Source organism: Mercenaria mercenaria, chromosome 3 (assembly GCF_021730395.1).
Source record: "Mercenaria mercenaria strain notata chromosome 3, MADL_Memer_1, whole genome shotgun sequence".
NCBI classification, from domain to species: domain Eukaryota; kingdom Metazoa; phylum Mollusca; class Bivalvia; order Venerida; family Veneridae; genus Mercenaria; species Mercenaria mercenaria.
Genome location: NC_069363.1, coordinates 17,657,588 through 17,674,966, shown reverse-complemented (window position 1 = coordinate 17,674,966; position 17,379 = coordinate 17,657,588). Strand labels below are relative to the sequence as shown.

The window sequence follows — 17,379 nt, the reverse complement described above, 5'->3', positions numbered from 1 at the left end:
TACAGGTATATGTAGTTGTGCTAGACAAGGTATGTAGGCATTTTACACATGATAAAGGCACTTGCAGTCATACTATACAAGATACATGCATATGTAGTTGTGCTACACAAGGTAAAGGCATATGTTGTCATGCTACCCAAGATACAGGAGCTTGCAGTCATACTGTACAAGATACAGGCATAATGGAGTTGTGCTTCACAAGGTACATGCATATGTAGTTGTGCTTCACAAGATTCAGGCATTTGCAGTCATACTGTACAAGATGCAGGCATATGTTGTTGTGCTTCACAAGGTACATGCATATGTAGTTGTGCTTCACAAGGTACAGGCATATGTAATCATGCTTCATAAGATATAGGCACTTGCAGTCATACTGCACAAGATACAGGCATATGTAGTCATGCTTCACAAGATACAGGCATATGTAGTTGTGCTACACAAGGTACAGTCATATGTTGTCATGCTACCCAAGATACAGGTGCTTGCAGTCATACTGTACAAGATGCAGGCATATGTAGTTGTGCTACACAAGATACAGGCATATGTAGTTGTGCTTCACAAGATACATGCATATGTAGTCATGCTACCCAAGATACAGGCATATGTTGTCATGCTACCCAAGATACATGCGTATGTAGTCATGCTTCATAAGATACAGGCACTTGCAGTCATACTGCACAAGATACAGGCATATGTAGTCATGCTTCACAAGATACAGGCATATGTAGTTGTGCTACACAAGGTACAGGCATATGTTGTCATGCTACCCAAGAAACAGGTGCTTGCAGTCATACTGTACAAGATGCAGGCATATGTAGTTGTGCTACACAGGATTCAGGCATATGTAGTTGTGCTTCACAAGGTTCATGCATATGTAGTTGTGCTTCACAAGGGACATGCATATGTAGTTGTGCTTCACAAGGTACATGCATATGTAGTTGTGCTACACAAGATACAGGCATATGTAGTCATGCTTCATAAGATACAGGCACTTGCAGTCATACTGCACAAGATACAGGCATATGTAATCATGCTACACAAGGTACATGCTGGTGTAAGGTCATGTTACGCAATGTAAATGCAGAGATGGAGTCACGCTGCATAAAAATATTTGCTTTATAAATCAGTTTTGCAGAATTTTCTACATGCCTCAATATCTCCCATCTGTAATCAAGTTGTAGCATTTTTGTAGACAATTTCTGTTTCATAAGTTGTTAGATTTCCTGACAATGTAATTGCCTTTATTATACAAATACTGGTTATTATACAATGTCAGATTGGCCTTATGTCTTTCAACACCAATTATTGGAAGAGGATATTGGCCATTGTGTCTGACAGATAACCTTACAGTGAAAGAAATTTGCACTATATACTTGTAGAAAAATATCATTATTTGGCCTGCCATTATGTTTATAACCATCCTTAAAATAGTCTATATTGTACAAAAATCTAAGTTCTGTTCTAATATGCTTTTTCTCTGTTAAAACACTCTTACGCTAGAACGACGTCATGTTGACGTGCGGTGATGTCAATGTTTTTGTTGCGACCAAGAAAGAGCAGTACCGTATTTTATCTACTGTTTTAGGTTAAGGGTATATTAGAATCGAAATGATTTATAGCAAAACTGTATTTTAACACTATTTATACACTCGGGCGTTAATACGTCGTACAAATAATTTCGTTCCGGCTGAAATTATTGAACCCGACGTATAACCGCCCATCGTGCATAAATAGTGTTAAAACACTCTTTTGCTATAAATTATTTCTTAAGTATGACAAGTCATGTGCATTTTGATAATGCGTGTTAATCCTGATGTTATGTTGAATTGCTGTAGCAGTCAAGAATCTATTAAGATTATGATCTATTATGTTACTTATAATACATATTAGAATTGAAATAGTATATAGCAGAAGTATGTTTTAATTGATTTGAACATTGAATTGGTTAATAATAATGAAATAATTCAATTGGGCTTCTCTATTTTGAAGCTATTTCATGTGCTGTATAACCTTTTCAATGTGTTTAAATAAATTAAAGCATGCTTCAGCTATATTTTACAAGTTTTTGTTTGTTTGTTTTTCAGAAAGTGTTATATGGTCACGTTTTACCAAATTTAGTGGAGTCGTGTCTGTCAATAGATACCATGTTCATGGCGTTACCAGCCATGCTGGCGTTAATTGACCACGTGTCAAAGGCAGACTATGCAAATGTGATATTACCCCACTTCAGAACAATTCTCAACTATCCTAGACCAATGCAGGTGAGCTGATACATTGCTGCAATGTATAAAATATTCTAAAGTCTGTTTAACTAAATCCTATTCTCTGTAATTATGTTCTATATAAAATTTACAATATTCACATCATTTTTCACATAGTTAGAACCATTTGAAATCTCATTTGATTGGTACATAATATTGCATCAAAATCAACATGCTGTAAGCTGGTACTTCTACTCGTACTGAATATGGATTCTCATTTTTTTCTACATAGGTGTAAAAAAACCCACAAGTGAAATTTACGCAAACTGGTTAACTGGCTGCAATGCATAAGTGACAAGACTCGGATTTATATACATCTTTAAATTAATAAGATTTATAAATACATATGTGCTTTTATAGTCTTTGTATAAACATAGTCTGAAAATATTTGTAACAAATGTTGACTTTTAGCCTAAGTGTTGTAATTATTTCTGGACCTTTAGGAGTCACAGAGAAAATTCAGTGTTGTTTTATGGAAATAGTTTTGGTTAAGCAGATGCTAGGTTGTGTGTTAACAGAATCAGTCAAACCTAGTCTGCTGTTGTTTCATTTAGCTGCAGTCAATGCTTTCAAAGGGTCTTAACCTTTAGCCTGCTAATTTCAAAAATAGACTAGTCCATCATTCAATTTGGGCAATACCATTTATTATTCGAAGGGGTGTTCACTGAAAATTAACTGACTGAACAGTGAACTGTGCAGACAATAAAGGAATAGAAGAAAACATTCGGATACTTAACTGGCCTTAAGTTTTTTAATCCCCGCTAAGAGTGGTGGGGAAGGGGTGGGGTTTATAGGAATGGTCTCCGTCCGTCTGTCTGTAACACTTTGTGTCTGCCCCATATAACTTAAACCCCTTGAAGGATTTTCATGAAACTTGGGTCAAATGATCACCTCATCAAGACAATGTGCAGAACTCATAAATCAGTCAGGTCCACTCAAGGTCAGGGTCACAATTCAAGGTTAAAGGTTTGAGCCTTTCATTTTGTGCCCGCTCTGTATCTCCTAAACCCCTTGAAGAATTTTCAAATTCATTGATGTCCTCATACATGGACTATACAATATACTTAACAATGACAGTGCTTCCACCCAATACCATCAACCCTTTCACTATCCATGACAGTGGCAGGGATATAGCTGTCTTTTAGACTGCTTTGTTAATAGTAAAATTACCTATTTTCTGCTCTGGACAATTTTACAATAACTCATAGGTGACAAATCTTACTTGATATTTTGTACCAGTATATGGAAACTGTTATTGTTCTAGCTTACTGTCTATTTGCTGGGTGATAAAATTATGGGAACTATATCTATTTCAGACTGCAGTAAACTGTGAAATCGTTCATATTTGTATGGGGTTTATTTTCATTCTTGTGTTTGTCTATGAATTTTAATGACTAGGGTAAGTTTGATTTGTTCCAGGCTACAGTATATTTGCTGGACAAACTTGACATTATTTTAGCCAAATCACCCATAGATGTGATAAAGACAGAAATGATTCCACTTGTCTTCAACACACTGGATTCAAACTCTATACAAGCTCAGGTATGATCATTTTAATGTTGACTTTAGTCTTGTTTTAATAATAGTTGGTAATTATTGACCATTTTGCTTTTTTATGCCCCCACCATTAAAATGGAAGATAAAGTGCATTTAGTGTTACTCCTTTCCATTTGTGTGCATTTGTACATCAAAATAGCATGGTACAAATGATCACCATAACGAGATAATATGTTACATGCATTACTTAGATCCCTTACTCAGAGGTCAAGGCCACACATAGCGGTAAAAAATAGTAGGTCATTTTTATATTCTGGTCTATAACTTTTTTATTCATGGATGGGTAGTCAGATAACATGGCACAAACATTTACTGTAATTAGACAGTATGTTCCATGCATGCAGGCAGATCCCTAGCTCATTGTTCAAAGTCACCTTGGATGTAAAATATTTTATGTCATTCTTTTATCTGGTCCATAACTTTTGTATGCATAGATGAATATTCAAATAACTTAACAGAAAAGTTTATCATAATTTGATAGTGTCACATTCTAGACCCAGACCCCTTTTTCGTAAGCCAAGATCACACTTAATAGATAAAAGATTTCATGTCATTTTTATAAGCCTGTGAAACACAATGTATTGTATTACCTGCTGTGGATGGGTGGTTGGTTACCGTTAAAGTTGTCCACTCTCTAACTTGAGCAGTTTTTACTCAGTGTTCACCAAACTTGGTCACAAATGTTTATGAGCATAATATCTGAGCCAAGTTTGATAACCAGTAGGATTGTCTAGCTGAGTTGCTCAGGAGTTATGGCAGTGTGATAAATAAAATATGTGGAAATTGATATTGCTGGCTCTCTAACTTAACTCCTTGAGGCCAAAATGCGACTAAAGGCGCTATATTTTCTACCCCTGTAGCGTCGATATCCGACTATACGCGCGTTATCAGGACTCACCAGGACGGAGATTGATGAGTATAGTCGCATCACCGAGATCATGCTGTTTGCATCGGGTACTTGTTAATTTTTAGCTCACCTGTCACAAAGTGACAAGGTGAGCTTTTGTGATCGCGCGGTGTCCGTCGTCCGTCCGTCCGTCCGTAAACTTTTGCTTGTGACCACTCTAGAGGTCACATTTTTCATGGGATCTTTATGAAAGTTGGTCAGAATGTTCATCTTGATGATATCTAGGTCAGGTTAGAAACTGGGTCACGTGCCATCAAAAACTAGGTCAGTAGGTCTAAAAATAGAAAAACCTTGTGACCTCTCTAGAGGCCATATATTTCACAAGATCTTCATGAAGATTGGTCAGAATGTTCACCTTGATGATATCTAGGTCAAGTTCGAAACTGGGTCACGTGGGGTCAAAAACTAGGTCAGTAGGTCTAAAAATAGAAAAACCTTGTGACCTCTCTAGAGGCCATATTTTTCATGAGATCTCCATGAATATTGGTCAGAATGTTAATCTTGATGATATCTAGGTCAAGTTCGAAACTGGGTCACGTAGGGTCAAAAACTAGGTCATTAGGTCTAAAAATAGAAAAACCTTGTGACCTCTCTAGAGGCCATATTTCTCAATGCATCTTCATGAAAATTGGTCAGAATGTTCATCTTGATGATATCTAGGTCAAGTTCGAAACTGGGTCACGTGGGGTTAAAAACTAGGTCAGTAGATCTAAAAATAGAAAAACCTTGTGACCTCTGTAGAGGCCATATTTTTCATGAGATCTTCATGAATATTGGTCAGAATGTTCATCTTGATGATATCTAGGTCAAGTTTGAAACTGGGTCATGTGCGGTCAAAAACTAGGTCAGTAGGTCTCAAAATAGGAAAACCTAGTGACCTCTCTAGAGGCGATATTTTTCAATGGATCTTCATGAAAATTGGTCAGAGTGTTTACCTTGATGATATCTAGGTCAAGTTTGAAACTGGGTCACGTGGGGTCAAAAACTAGGTCATTAGGTCTAAAAATAGAAAAACCTTGTGACCTCTCTAGAGGCCATATTTTTCATGAGATCTTCATGAATATTGGTCAGAATGTTCATCTTGATGATATCTAGGTCAGGTTCGAAACTGGGTCACGTGGGATCAAAAACTAGGTCAGTAGGTCTAAAAATAGAAAAAACCTTGTGACCTCTCTAGAGGCCATATTTCTCAATGGATCTTCATGGAAATTGGTGAGAATGTTACCTTGATGATATCTAGGTCAGTTCTGAACTGGGTCATGTGCGGTCAAAAACTAGGTCATTAGGTCTAAAAATAGAAAAACCTTGTGACCTCTCTAGAGGCCATATTTTTCACGAGATCTTCATGAAAATTGGTGAGAATGTTCACCTTGATGATATCTAGGTCAAGTTTAAAAGTGGGTCACGTGCCTTCAAAAACTAGGTCATTAGGTCAAATAATAGAAAAACCTTGTGACCTCTCTAGAGGCCATATTTTTCAATGGATCTTCATGAAAATTGGTCAGAATTTTTTATCTTGATGATATCTAGGTCACATGTGCTCAAAAACTAGGTCACTATGTCAAATTATAGAAATAACGATGTCATACTCAGTTTAACACTGGGTCATGTGGAGATAGGTGAGCGATTCAGGACCATCATGGTCCTCTTGTTGATAATCCATATAACAGCAAATTTATTTTTCATACTGGCTATTATTTCTTAGATGTTATAATTATTAATTATAGAAATAATTAGTTTCTTTGTTAAAATAAATGTTTGTAAATATGCGGTAAAGGAAATAAAACAGACGAACTCCGCTGTGTTTAGTTCATACTGTATTTCAAAAGATTAAAATAATGTTGGCTGCCGGAGATTTTTCTTATATTGAAGAAAATATTTATTATCATGCTGATTTTGACGTATCAGTTCCGTCAGATGATGATTCCGACGATTAAATTTCATTATCAGAGAAATGAATGGTCGGAAAATGTTAAGTTTTAGAAAGCTGAAATATTCGTACACTTACTCCGCATTAAATTAAAATGGATAAAAATAACACAACAAAACATGTTTCACACATAAGAATGAGTGTAAATAAACGCTTTTTGTAAATTTGATAATTCTTCAAAGATGGGTGTAAATATTACAACTTAACTCTCTCAGTGCGTGTCACACAACGTTTGTGTACATGTTTAGAAATTAATTATGAATCAAAATAAACCATAGATATTCACTCAAAAATGGGTGTTAATTTTGATTAATGCTGATGTAATTACTCTGTGGTAATAATGAATTTCTATTTATTGGAATTTAATGTGTTTACATGTGAAAAAAGGTAATAAAATCGGAAATGTTCAAATATTTATTAAACGCAATAGGTGTGTAAAAATAGTGAATGTTTCGAAGTGAAATTATTATTCTATTTTGATATAAGATGCAGACGAAAGTGGATATATATAAATGTTTGTTCAAACTTGAAAGATTTTATAAGTATAGTTTGATTTACACCTATGTTAATAATATTTCCATGCATGATTTCAATTGACTGTGATTATGATAAGATCAGATAATGTTCTTCGACGTCAGGCGGTAATTCTTATCTCGCCGCAGCATGTATATTATGATATCGGCGTCAGGGAGTTAAGCAATTCTTATCCAATGTTCACCAAAGTTTATTAGATTGTTAATGGGCGTAACATCATGGCCAGGTTCGATAAGCTGCTAGATAGTTCCAGACCGGTTGGATGTATGGCCCTTGAATTATTAAAAATTGCGAAAATTGAGTGTCCACTCTGTAATTTGAGTAGTTTTTACCCAGTGTTCACTATTCTTGGTCACAATGTTTATGGGCATGCTATCTGGGACAAGTTTAATCATCATTGTTGCTTTAGAGTTATTACTATTGAATAAGTAAAATATTTAGAAAATTGACAGTTAGTCTGCTCTGTAAGTCATTATTTTAAAAGCCAGAAATTGTTTGATTTGGCAAAGGTGTATTCTGACAATTTGCCACTATCCTGTCCGTAACATGTTTATGCATATAAGGTCGCACTAAGGTAGATCTATCAAAAATTTTACTTTTTCTTAACAAGTCAGACATCCCAACTTTTTCTGAATGCCAAGTGGGAGTTTTTGCTTTCCAAAGTGGGAGATTGAGGTGTTCAAGTGGGAGATTTTATACCGCGGTAATTATGTTCATGATAACGAAGCTTTTAACAAATCTAATGATAATATAAACTTATTTGCCCTTATAAAATCACTAGTCTTAAAAAAATTCACTTGTCTATATCTTATTATTCATGCATTTTTAATGTTTTGGAACAATAATACATGAAGCCTTCTGTGCAAAATTAAATAGTTATGGCACTTTAAGCACTATGTCTAAATTCAAAACACCACTGAGAATTAAACCTGCACTTTTATTTCTTTTGTTGGAAAGAAGACTCCCCAGGTGAATTTTACATGACAAACAGTACAGCTGTTAGAACTGTAAAAACAAAATGTATATAGCTAAAAGAATAAAAGTTCAAGCAATAGAAAATTTACTGTTTGATTCTCATCCCTGTCAACCAGTATTTAAAACCCCTGGCTCAAATACTTTTATTGATCAAACTTCTGTTATCCAAAATTGAATGTCCGGGTATTGTTACACTTTCGTAGATTTGCCTTAATCTCCAGTTAAAAGGATGTGTTTGACAAATTGTTATGATGCAAAGACAGTTTAACAGCATTTGATAGTAAGTGATATAAAAATTTACCATGACATTTCCTCTTATCAAAATGATTTAAGAGAAATGTTTTTTAAAACCTAGCAGGTTGACTCGGCGACCATCTACTTTCGATTTCAAAAAGTTACAGAAAAAGGTAAAGCCAGTATAATTTCTAATCTAAATTTGATTGAATTTAATTAGATATCTAATGTCTGGATTTTAATTTCAATTGTGACACATTAATCAACACCTGGCTTTGTTAAATCGTGTAATAAACAATAATCAGCACGGGTAGAATAAGGTGCGAAAATATCTGAAAGCTGTTGTTTACAGACTCGTCAGTAGTGATACAGTATCAGATAGGCGCAAAGAAGTGGATTATTTCATAATTTTTGTGTTTTTTTTTGTTGTTTTGTTGTTGTTTTTTTAATCGGGAGATTGAGACTTCTGATCGGGGTGATCGGGTTTTACAACCAGAATCGGGAGAAACCCGATCAGATCGGGAGAGTTGGGATGTCTGAGTTACAAGTCTCTAACTTTTGTATACATGGATGGCTATTCAGTCAGATAGGCACAAACATTCACCATAACAAGATAATGTGTCACATGTGCTCAAAGGTCAAGGTTACAAGTAAAGTTCAGAGATACAATATTAGTCTTTTTATACGCCCGTTTGAAAAACGGGACGTATTATGGGAACGCCCATGGCGGGCGGGCGGCGTCCACAGACTTTGTCCGGACCATATCTTCTACATGCATGAATGGATTTCGATGAAACTTGGCACAGTTGTTCACCATCATGAGACGGAGTTTCATGCGCAAAAACCAGGTCCCTAGGTCTAAGGTCAAGGTCACACTAAGAGGTCAAAGGTCAAATTCAAGAATGACTTTGTCCGGAGCATATCTTCTTCATGCATGGAGGGATTTTGATGAAAGTTGGCACAATTGTTCATCATCATGAGACTGAGTGTCATGCACAAGAACCAGGTCCCTGGGTCTAAGGTCAAGGTCACACTTAGAGGTCAAAGGATACAAGAAAGAAAACTTTGTCCGGAGCATATCTTCTTCATGCATGGAGGGATTTTGATATAACTTGGCACAAATGTTCACCACCACGAGGCGGAGTGTCATGCGCAAGAACCAAGTCCCTAGGTCTAAGGTCAAGGTCACACTTAGAGGTCAAAGGATACAAGAATGAAAACCTTGTCCGGAGCATTTCTTCTTCATGCATAGAGGGATTTTGATATAACTTTGCACAAATGTTTACCACCACGAGGCGGAGTGTCTTGCGCAAGAACCAGGTCCCTAGGTCAAAGGTCAAGGTCACACTTAGAGGCCAAAAGTCAGATACAAGAATGACTTTGTCCGAAGCATTTCTTCTTCATGCATGGAGGGATTTTGATGTAACTTGGCACAATTATACACCATCATGAGAGGAAGTGTCATGCGTAGTTCCTTTCTTTAGAATTACTTCCCTTTGTTGTTACTATAAATAGCTTATATTGTAACTTCTTCATTACTAGTCGTAGGGAAAAATCGAGACCACTTTTCTGTAGTACAACATGCATGCTACATCCAATTTTGAGGTGTATTTTGACCAATCTCTACCTAGTGAAGACTTTTGTATGGACTTACATTTTTTTTTTTGGATTTTTTTTTTTTTTTTTTTTTTTTTTAAGATTTACTTCCCTTAGTTGTTACTATAAATAACTTACATTGTAACTTTTTTATAATTGACCATAGGGAAAAACCAAGACCACTTTTCTGTGGTACAACATAGATGTTACTTTCAAATTTTAGGTGTATTTTAAGGTCTTTCTACCTGGTAAGGAATTTTTTTTGTGGACTTAAGAAAACAAAAGACTTACAATGATTACTAAACAACCACAAAATTAAAATTCATTTGCAATACAGCAGCTAGAGTAAAGAAATTTGCTGTGACGGGCGTATATTGTGACATTCTGGCACTCTTGTTTATGCATGGATTGGTTAGTTCAGCTTTAACTTACTTAAATGTTGATCAATACATAAATATTTAGTATAACAATGTGACATGTCCTTTACAAGTTGTAGAGCCCTTGTGCAAAGGTCAAGGTCATAGTCATCACTCATAGGGAAAAAAACTTCTGTATCCTAACATGACATAGCAGTAGCATCTTTGTACCAGAAGGGAATACTGGTTCTTCCCAGGAAAGACAGCTTCGTGTGTATCGGTGCTATACACCGGGCATGTTAAAGAACCAGACTGTCTATTCCCAAAGAGCTATGTTAAGTTAGCTGGACAGGCCTGTATCTAAAAATAATTTCTCTCTATCTGATCTGGGGGCTTTATCTCACTCTGTCCGGCTGGTCAGATCACTCTGTGTCTGTACTAGTAGAGGATGAATTTCACGCCCTATGTAGCTGCGTTTGCTATATGTAAAGTGCCTTTAAACGCGTTTATCATGAAAAGGGCGCTATATAAATCTGGTATAGTAATAATAAGGGACATATTTTTAGTTTTTAGGTTCTACATATACAGCTTTAGATTTCACTGTATACATTTTTAGCTCACCTGTCACAAAGTGACGAGGTGAGCTTTTGTGATCGCGCGGTGTCCGTCGTCCGTCCGTGCGTCCATAAACTTTTGCTTGTGACCACTCTAGTGGTCACATTTTTCAAGGGATCTTTATGAAAGTTGGTCTGAATGTTCATCTTGATGATATCTAGGTCAAGTTCGAAACTGGGTCACGTGCCATCAAAAACTAGGTCAGTAGGTCTAAAAATAGAAAAACCTTGTGACCTCTCTAGAGGCCATATATTTCATAAGATCTTCATGAAAATTGGTCAGAATGTTCACCTTGATGATATCTAGGTCAAGTTCGAAACTGGGTCACGTGGGTTCAAAAACTAGGTCAGTAGGTCTAAAAATAGAAAAACCTTGTGACCTCTCTAGATGCCATATTTTTCATGAGATCTTCATGAATATTGGTCAGAATGTTTACCTTGATGATATCTAGGTCAAGTTTGAAACTGGGTCACGTGGGGTCAAAAACTAGGTCATTAGGTCTAAAAATAGAAAAACCTTGTGACCTCTCTAGAGGCCATATTTCTCAATGGATCTTCATGAAAATTGGTCAGAATGTTCATCTTGATGATATCTAGGTCAAGTTCGAAACTGGGTCACGTGGGGTTAAAAACTAGGTCAGTAGATCTAAAAATAGAAAAACCTTGTGACCTCTCTAGAGGCCATATTTCTCAATGGATCTTCATGAAAATTGGTCAGAATGTTCACCTTGATGATATCTAGGTTAAGTTTGAAACTGGGTCACGTGCGGTCAAAAACTAGGTCAGTAGGTCTAAAAATAGGAAAACCTTGTGACCTCTCTAGAGGCGATATTTTTCAATGGATCTTCATGAAAATTGGTCAGAGTGTTTACCTTGAAGATATCTAGGTCAGGTTCGAAACTGGGTCACGTGGGGTTAAAAACTAGGTCAGTAGATCTAAAAATAGAAAAACCTTGTGACCTCTCTAGAGGCCATATTTTTCATAAGATCTTCATGATTATTGGTCAGAATGTTCACCTTGATGATATCTAAGTCAAGTTCGAAACTGGGTCACGTGGGGTTAAAAACTAGGTCAGTAGGTCTAAAAATAGAAAAAACCTTGTGACCTCTCTAGAGGCCATATTTCTCAACGGATCTTTATGAAAATTGGTGAGAATGTTCAGCTTGATGATATCTAGGTCAGGTTCGTAACTGGGTCATGTGCGGTCAAAAACTAGGTCAGTTGGTCGAAAAATAGAAAAACCTTGTGACCTCTCTAGAGGCCATATTTTTCACGAGATCTTCATGAAAATTGGTGAGAATATTCACCTTGATGATATCTAGGTCAAGTTTAAAAGTGGGTCACGTGCCTTCAAAAACTAGACCATTAGGTCAAATAATAGAAAAACCTTGTGACCTCTCTAGAGGCCATATTTTTCAATGGATCTTCATGAAAATTGGTCAGAATTTTTTATCTTGATGATATCTAGGTCACATGTGCTCAAAAACTAGGTCACTATGTCAAATAATAGAAATAATGACGTCATACTCAGTTCAACACTGGGTCATGTGGGGATAGGTGAGCGATTCAGGACCATCATGGTCCTCTTGTTTAAAATCAAGTCATGCAGTGGTTTAAGCATTACAATTCTAGAAATATTTTAAAGCATGTGCAGTACTACTTTCTGATGAACTGATCATTGTGTCAATGTCACATAAACTTTTTATTCTGTTATGTCATGCTTGACAACTTATCATGTTTCCACAAGCTTTTGTTGTAAGAACAGATGCCTTCATATACTGTAATGAGAAATTTATTAAATTACTGTTTCTGTTTTCCAGGAAGCAGCTCTAGGTTGTATAAGACTGATAAAGGAGTATTTAGATGACAACATAATGAAATCTATGGTGCTACCAAGGGCAAAATCTCTGTATAATAAGTCAGATAATATGAAGGTAAGTCAAAAATATCAGTCACTCCATCAGGAATGGTTCTGCTACATTTATGGCAGTGAAACTCATCTTTTATTTTTTTAGCTCTCTTGAACTTTGTTAAGGGTGAGCTGTAATTAGTACTGGCGGATGGTCTGTTGTCCTGCATCCGTGGTCCTAACTTAAACACTTTCTCTAAAACTACACAAAATTACCCTAAACTTGGTATGTAGCATCCTGGCATAGACCTCTACCAGATTTGTTTAGATGGGTCTATTTGTCCCCTTTTCAGGGATGCTAGAGCTAGAAATAGAAATACTTTTTAACTGCTTTTTCTCATAAACCACCTAGTATATCTTCACCAAACTTAGTCTGTAGCATTCTTGTATTATTCTCTCTCAAGATCATTCAAATTGTAAAAGAGGCCTCCAAAGCTCAAGATTTAAAACTTTGAACAACTTCTCATGAACCACTTTATGAATCTTCTCTGCTCTCTTGCATCCTTGTATGGTTCTCTCTCAAAGCTGTTTAAATGGTCCCCCCAACTGAAAATAGAGAAACACTGAAAATAGAGAAACATTTAAACAGCTTTTCATGAACCATATTATGGATCTTCACCAAATTTGGTCAGTAGCATACTTGTGCGGTCCTCTCTCAGTTTTTTAGCTCACCTGTCACAAAGTGACAAGGTGAGCTTTTGTGATCGTGCGGTGTCCGTCGTCCGTCCGTCAGTGCTTCCGTGCGTCCGTAAACTTTTGTTTGTGACCACTCTAGAGGTCACATTTTTCATGGGATCTTTATGAAAGTTGGTCAGAATGTTCACCTTGATGATATCTAGGTCAAGTTCGAAACTGGGTCACGTGCCTTCAAAAACTAGGTCAGTAGGTCTAAAAATAGAAAAACCTTGTGACCTCTCTAGAGGCCATAATTTTCGATGGATCTTCATGAAAATTAGTCAGAATGTTCATCTTGATGATATCTAGGTCAAGTTCGAAACTGGGTCACGTGCGGTCAAAAACTAGGTCAGTAGGCCTAAAAATAGAAAAACCTTGTGACCTCTCTAGAGGCCATATATTTCACAAGATCTTCATGAAAGTTGGTCAGAACGTTCACCTTGATGATATCTAGGTCAAGTTCGAAACTGGGTCACGTGCCATCAAAAACTAGGTCAGTAGGTCAAATAATAGAAAAACCTTGTGACCTCTCTAAAGGCCATATTTTTCAAGGGATCTGTATGAAAGTTGGTCTGAATGTTCATCTTGATGATATCTAGGTCAAGTTTGAAACTGGGTCACATGCGGTCAAAAACTAGGTCAGTAGGTCTAAAAATAGAAAAACCTTGTGACCTTTCTAGAGGCCATATATTTCACAAGATCTTCATGAAAATTAGTCAGAACGTTCACCTTGATGATATCTAGGTCAAGTTCGAAACTGGGTCAAGTGCCATCAAAAACTAGGTCAGTAGGTCAAATAATAGAAAAACCTTGTGACCTCTCTAGAGTCCATATATTTCACAAGATCTTCATGAAAATTGGTCAGAACGTTCACCTTGATGATATCTAGGTCAAGTTCGAAACTGGGTCACGTGCCGTCAAAAACTAGGTCAGAAGGTCAACTAATAGAAAAACTTTGTGACCTCACTAAAGGCAATATTTTTCATGGGATCTGCATGAAAGTTGGTCTGAATGTTCATCTTGATGATATCTAGGTCAGTTTCGAAACTGGGTCACGTGTGGTCAAAAACTAGGTCAGTAGGTTTAAAAATAGAAAAACCTTGTGACCTTTCTAGAGGCCATATATTTCACAAGATCTTCATGAAAATTGGTCAGAACGTTCACCTTGATGATATCTAGGTCAAGTTCGAAACTGGGTCACGTGCCATCAAAAACTAGGTCAGTAGGTCAAATAATAGAAAAACCTTGTGACCTCTCTAAAGGCCATATTTTTCATGGGATCTGTATGAAAGTTGGTCTGAATGTTCATCTTGATGATATCTAGATCAAGTTCGAAACTGGGTCACGTGCGGTCAAAAACTAGGTCAGTAGGTCTAAAAATAGAAAAACCTTGTGACCTCTTTTGAGGCCATATATTTCATGAAATCTTCATGAAAATTTGTCAGAATGTTCACCTTGATGATATCTAAGTCAAGTTCGAAAGTGGGTCACGTGCCGTCAAAAACTAGGTCATTAGGTCAAATAATAGAAAAACCTTGTGACCTCTCTAGAGGCCATATTTTCCATGGGATCTGTATGAAAGTTGGTCTGAATGTTCATCTTGATGATATCTAGGTCAAGTTTGAAAGTGGGTTTCGTGCCATCAAAAACTAGGTCAGTAGGTCAAATAATAGAAAAACCTTGTGACCTCTCTAAAGGCCATATTTTTCAATGGATCTTAATGAAAGTTGGTCTGAATGTTCATCTTGATGATATTTAGGTCAAGTTCGAAACAGGGTCATGTGCGGTCAAAAACTAGGTCAGTAGATCTAAAAATAGAAAAACCTTGTGACCTTTAGAGGCCATACTTGTGAATGGATCTCCATAAAAATTGGTCAGAATGTTCACCTTGATGATATCTAGGTCAAGTTTGAAACTGGGTCACGTGCCTTCAAAAAGTAGGTCAGTAGGTCAAATAATGAAAAAACATGACCTCTCTAGAGGCCATATTTTTCATGGGATCTGTATGAAAGTTGGTCTGAATGTTTATCTTGATGATATCTAGGTCAAGTTTGAAACTGGTTCAACTGCGATCAAAAACTAGGTCAGTAGGTCTTGAAATAGAAAAACCTTTTGACCTCTCTAGAGGCCATACCCTTGAATGGATCTTCATGAAAATTGGTCAGAATGTTCACCTTGATGATATCTAGATCAAGTTTGAAACTGGGTCACGTGCTTTAAAAAACTAGGTCAATAGGTCAAATAGTAGAAAAACCTTGTGACCTCTCTAGAGACCATATTTTTCAATGGATCTTCATGAAATTGGTCAGAATTTTTATCTTGATAATATCTAGGTCAAGTTCAAAACTGAGTCACATGAGCTCAAAAACTAGGTCACTATGTCAAATAATAGAAAAAACGACGTCATACTCAAAACTAGATCATGTGGGAAGAGGTGAGCGATTCAGGACCATCATGGTCCTCTTGTTTTCCAGATGGTTCCCTTTTGCCCCTCTTCAGTGCCTCCAGAGCTCAAAATAGAAAAATTATTTAAATGATTACTCATGAACCACAAACTGGATCGTCACAATATTTTGTCAGTAGCATCCTTGACTGATCCTCTCTCAAGTTTGATTAAATTGTCTTGTCTTGCCCATTTTAGGGGCTGCCAGAGCTAAAAAAAGAAAAATGTTGAAACAACTTCTTCTCATGAACCATTTGATTAATCTTCACCAAACTTGGCCTACAGCACACTTGTATGTTTCAAATTTTTTCATATCATTCTAACTTGACCTCTCCTAGAGACCACCAGAGCTAAAAATTAAAAAAATCTACAAACAACTCATGAGCTGCTTGATTGTTCATCAAACTTTGCCTGTTGCATCCTTGCATGGACCTCTCTCAAGCTTTTCTTTCTTAATTATTTCTACAGGTCCCATTTCCACACACACTGAACTTTTTAGAAGTGCTCAAGGTGAGCTATTGTGATCACCATGTGTCCGTCATGTGTTGTCGTCTGGCATACATTGTCAACAATTTGACTGCTAGCATAACACTCTAGAGGTCAAGTTTTGGCACAATCTTCATGAAATTTGGACGGAATGTTACTCATAATAGTCCACATTTTCTATCATATCATAAATCTTTGTCAGAATACTTGTTTGTATAAAATCTAGATCCAGTTTGATTGTAGGATCCCTAATGGTAAAAAACTTGGTCACTAGGTTAAGTCATAAAAAGAACACAGTCAACGTTCAAGAGGCAATTCATAATAATTTGTGTCCCAAGCACAATTATTATTATTATTATTATTATACCACATTTATATAGCACTCTTTTTATGCACATGTACATGTTCCAAGTGCTTTACAGAATAAATTGCAAACAAAACAAACAAATACACATTGAACACAAACAAAAATGCATTCCACATTAACAAAAATCATGAATGTTAAACATATAGATAAAACAAGACAAACATACACACATATTTAAAAGTATTTAAGTGACTCTAGGATAAAATACTGTTTTACACTTTTTTATGAACAGGAAAAAATGTATCAGTCAGTTAACGAAATTTTGTACATAGAAGTGGGTTTTTAGCAGGCTTTTGAAAGCAGCTAGCGTGTGAAACTGGAAGGGAGTTCCAAAGCTTTGGAGCAGTGAACGAAAAGCTGCGCTTGCCATACATCATGGTTTTAGTTTTTGGCATAACCACTGACAGCGTGTCTTGTGATCTTAGGTTCCTGACCAGTTTATATACTTCTATCATATCCCTTATAAATATAGGCAGGGGACCAATTGTGTAAAGCCGTAAAGGTGTGGGTCAGAACCTTGTACTGCACCCTGTA

At 36.4% G+C, this 17,379-nt stretch overlaps 1 protein-coding gene across 3 annotated transcripts in view; it reads left to right on the top strand.

Moving 5' to 3' along the window:
* Window positions 1–17,379, top strand: part of LOC128555512 (SCY1-like protein 2) — a 503,011-nt gene that overhangs the window by 420,825 nt on the left and 64,807 nt on the right. For all 3 annotated transcript variants that reach the window (XM_053537940.1, XM_053537941.1, XM_053537939.1), the window contains exons 12-14: window positions 2,085–2,261; window positions 3,681–3,803; window positions 12,786–12,899. In XM_053537940.1, coding sequence (XP_053393915.1) covers window positions 2,085–2,261; window positions 3,681–3,803; window positions 12,786–12,899 — 414 coding nt within the window. The remainder of the gene's footprint in view (window positions 1–2,084; window positions 2,262–3,680; window positions 3,804–12,785; window positions 12,900–17,379) is intronic.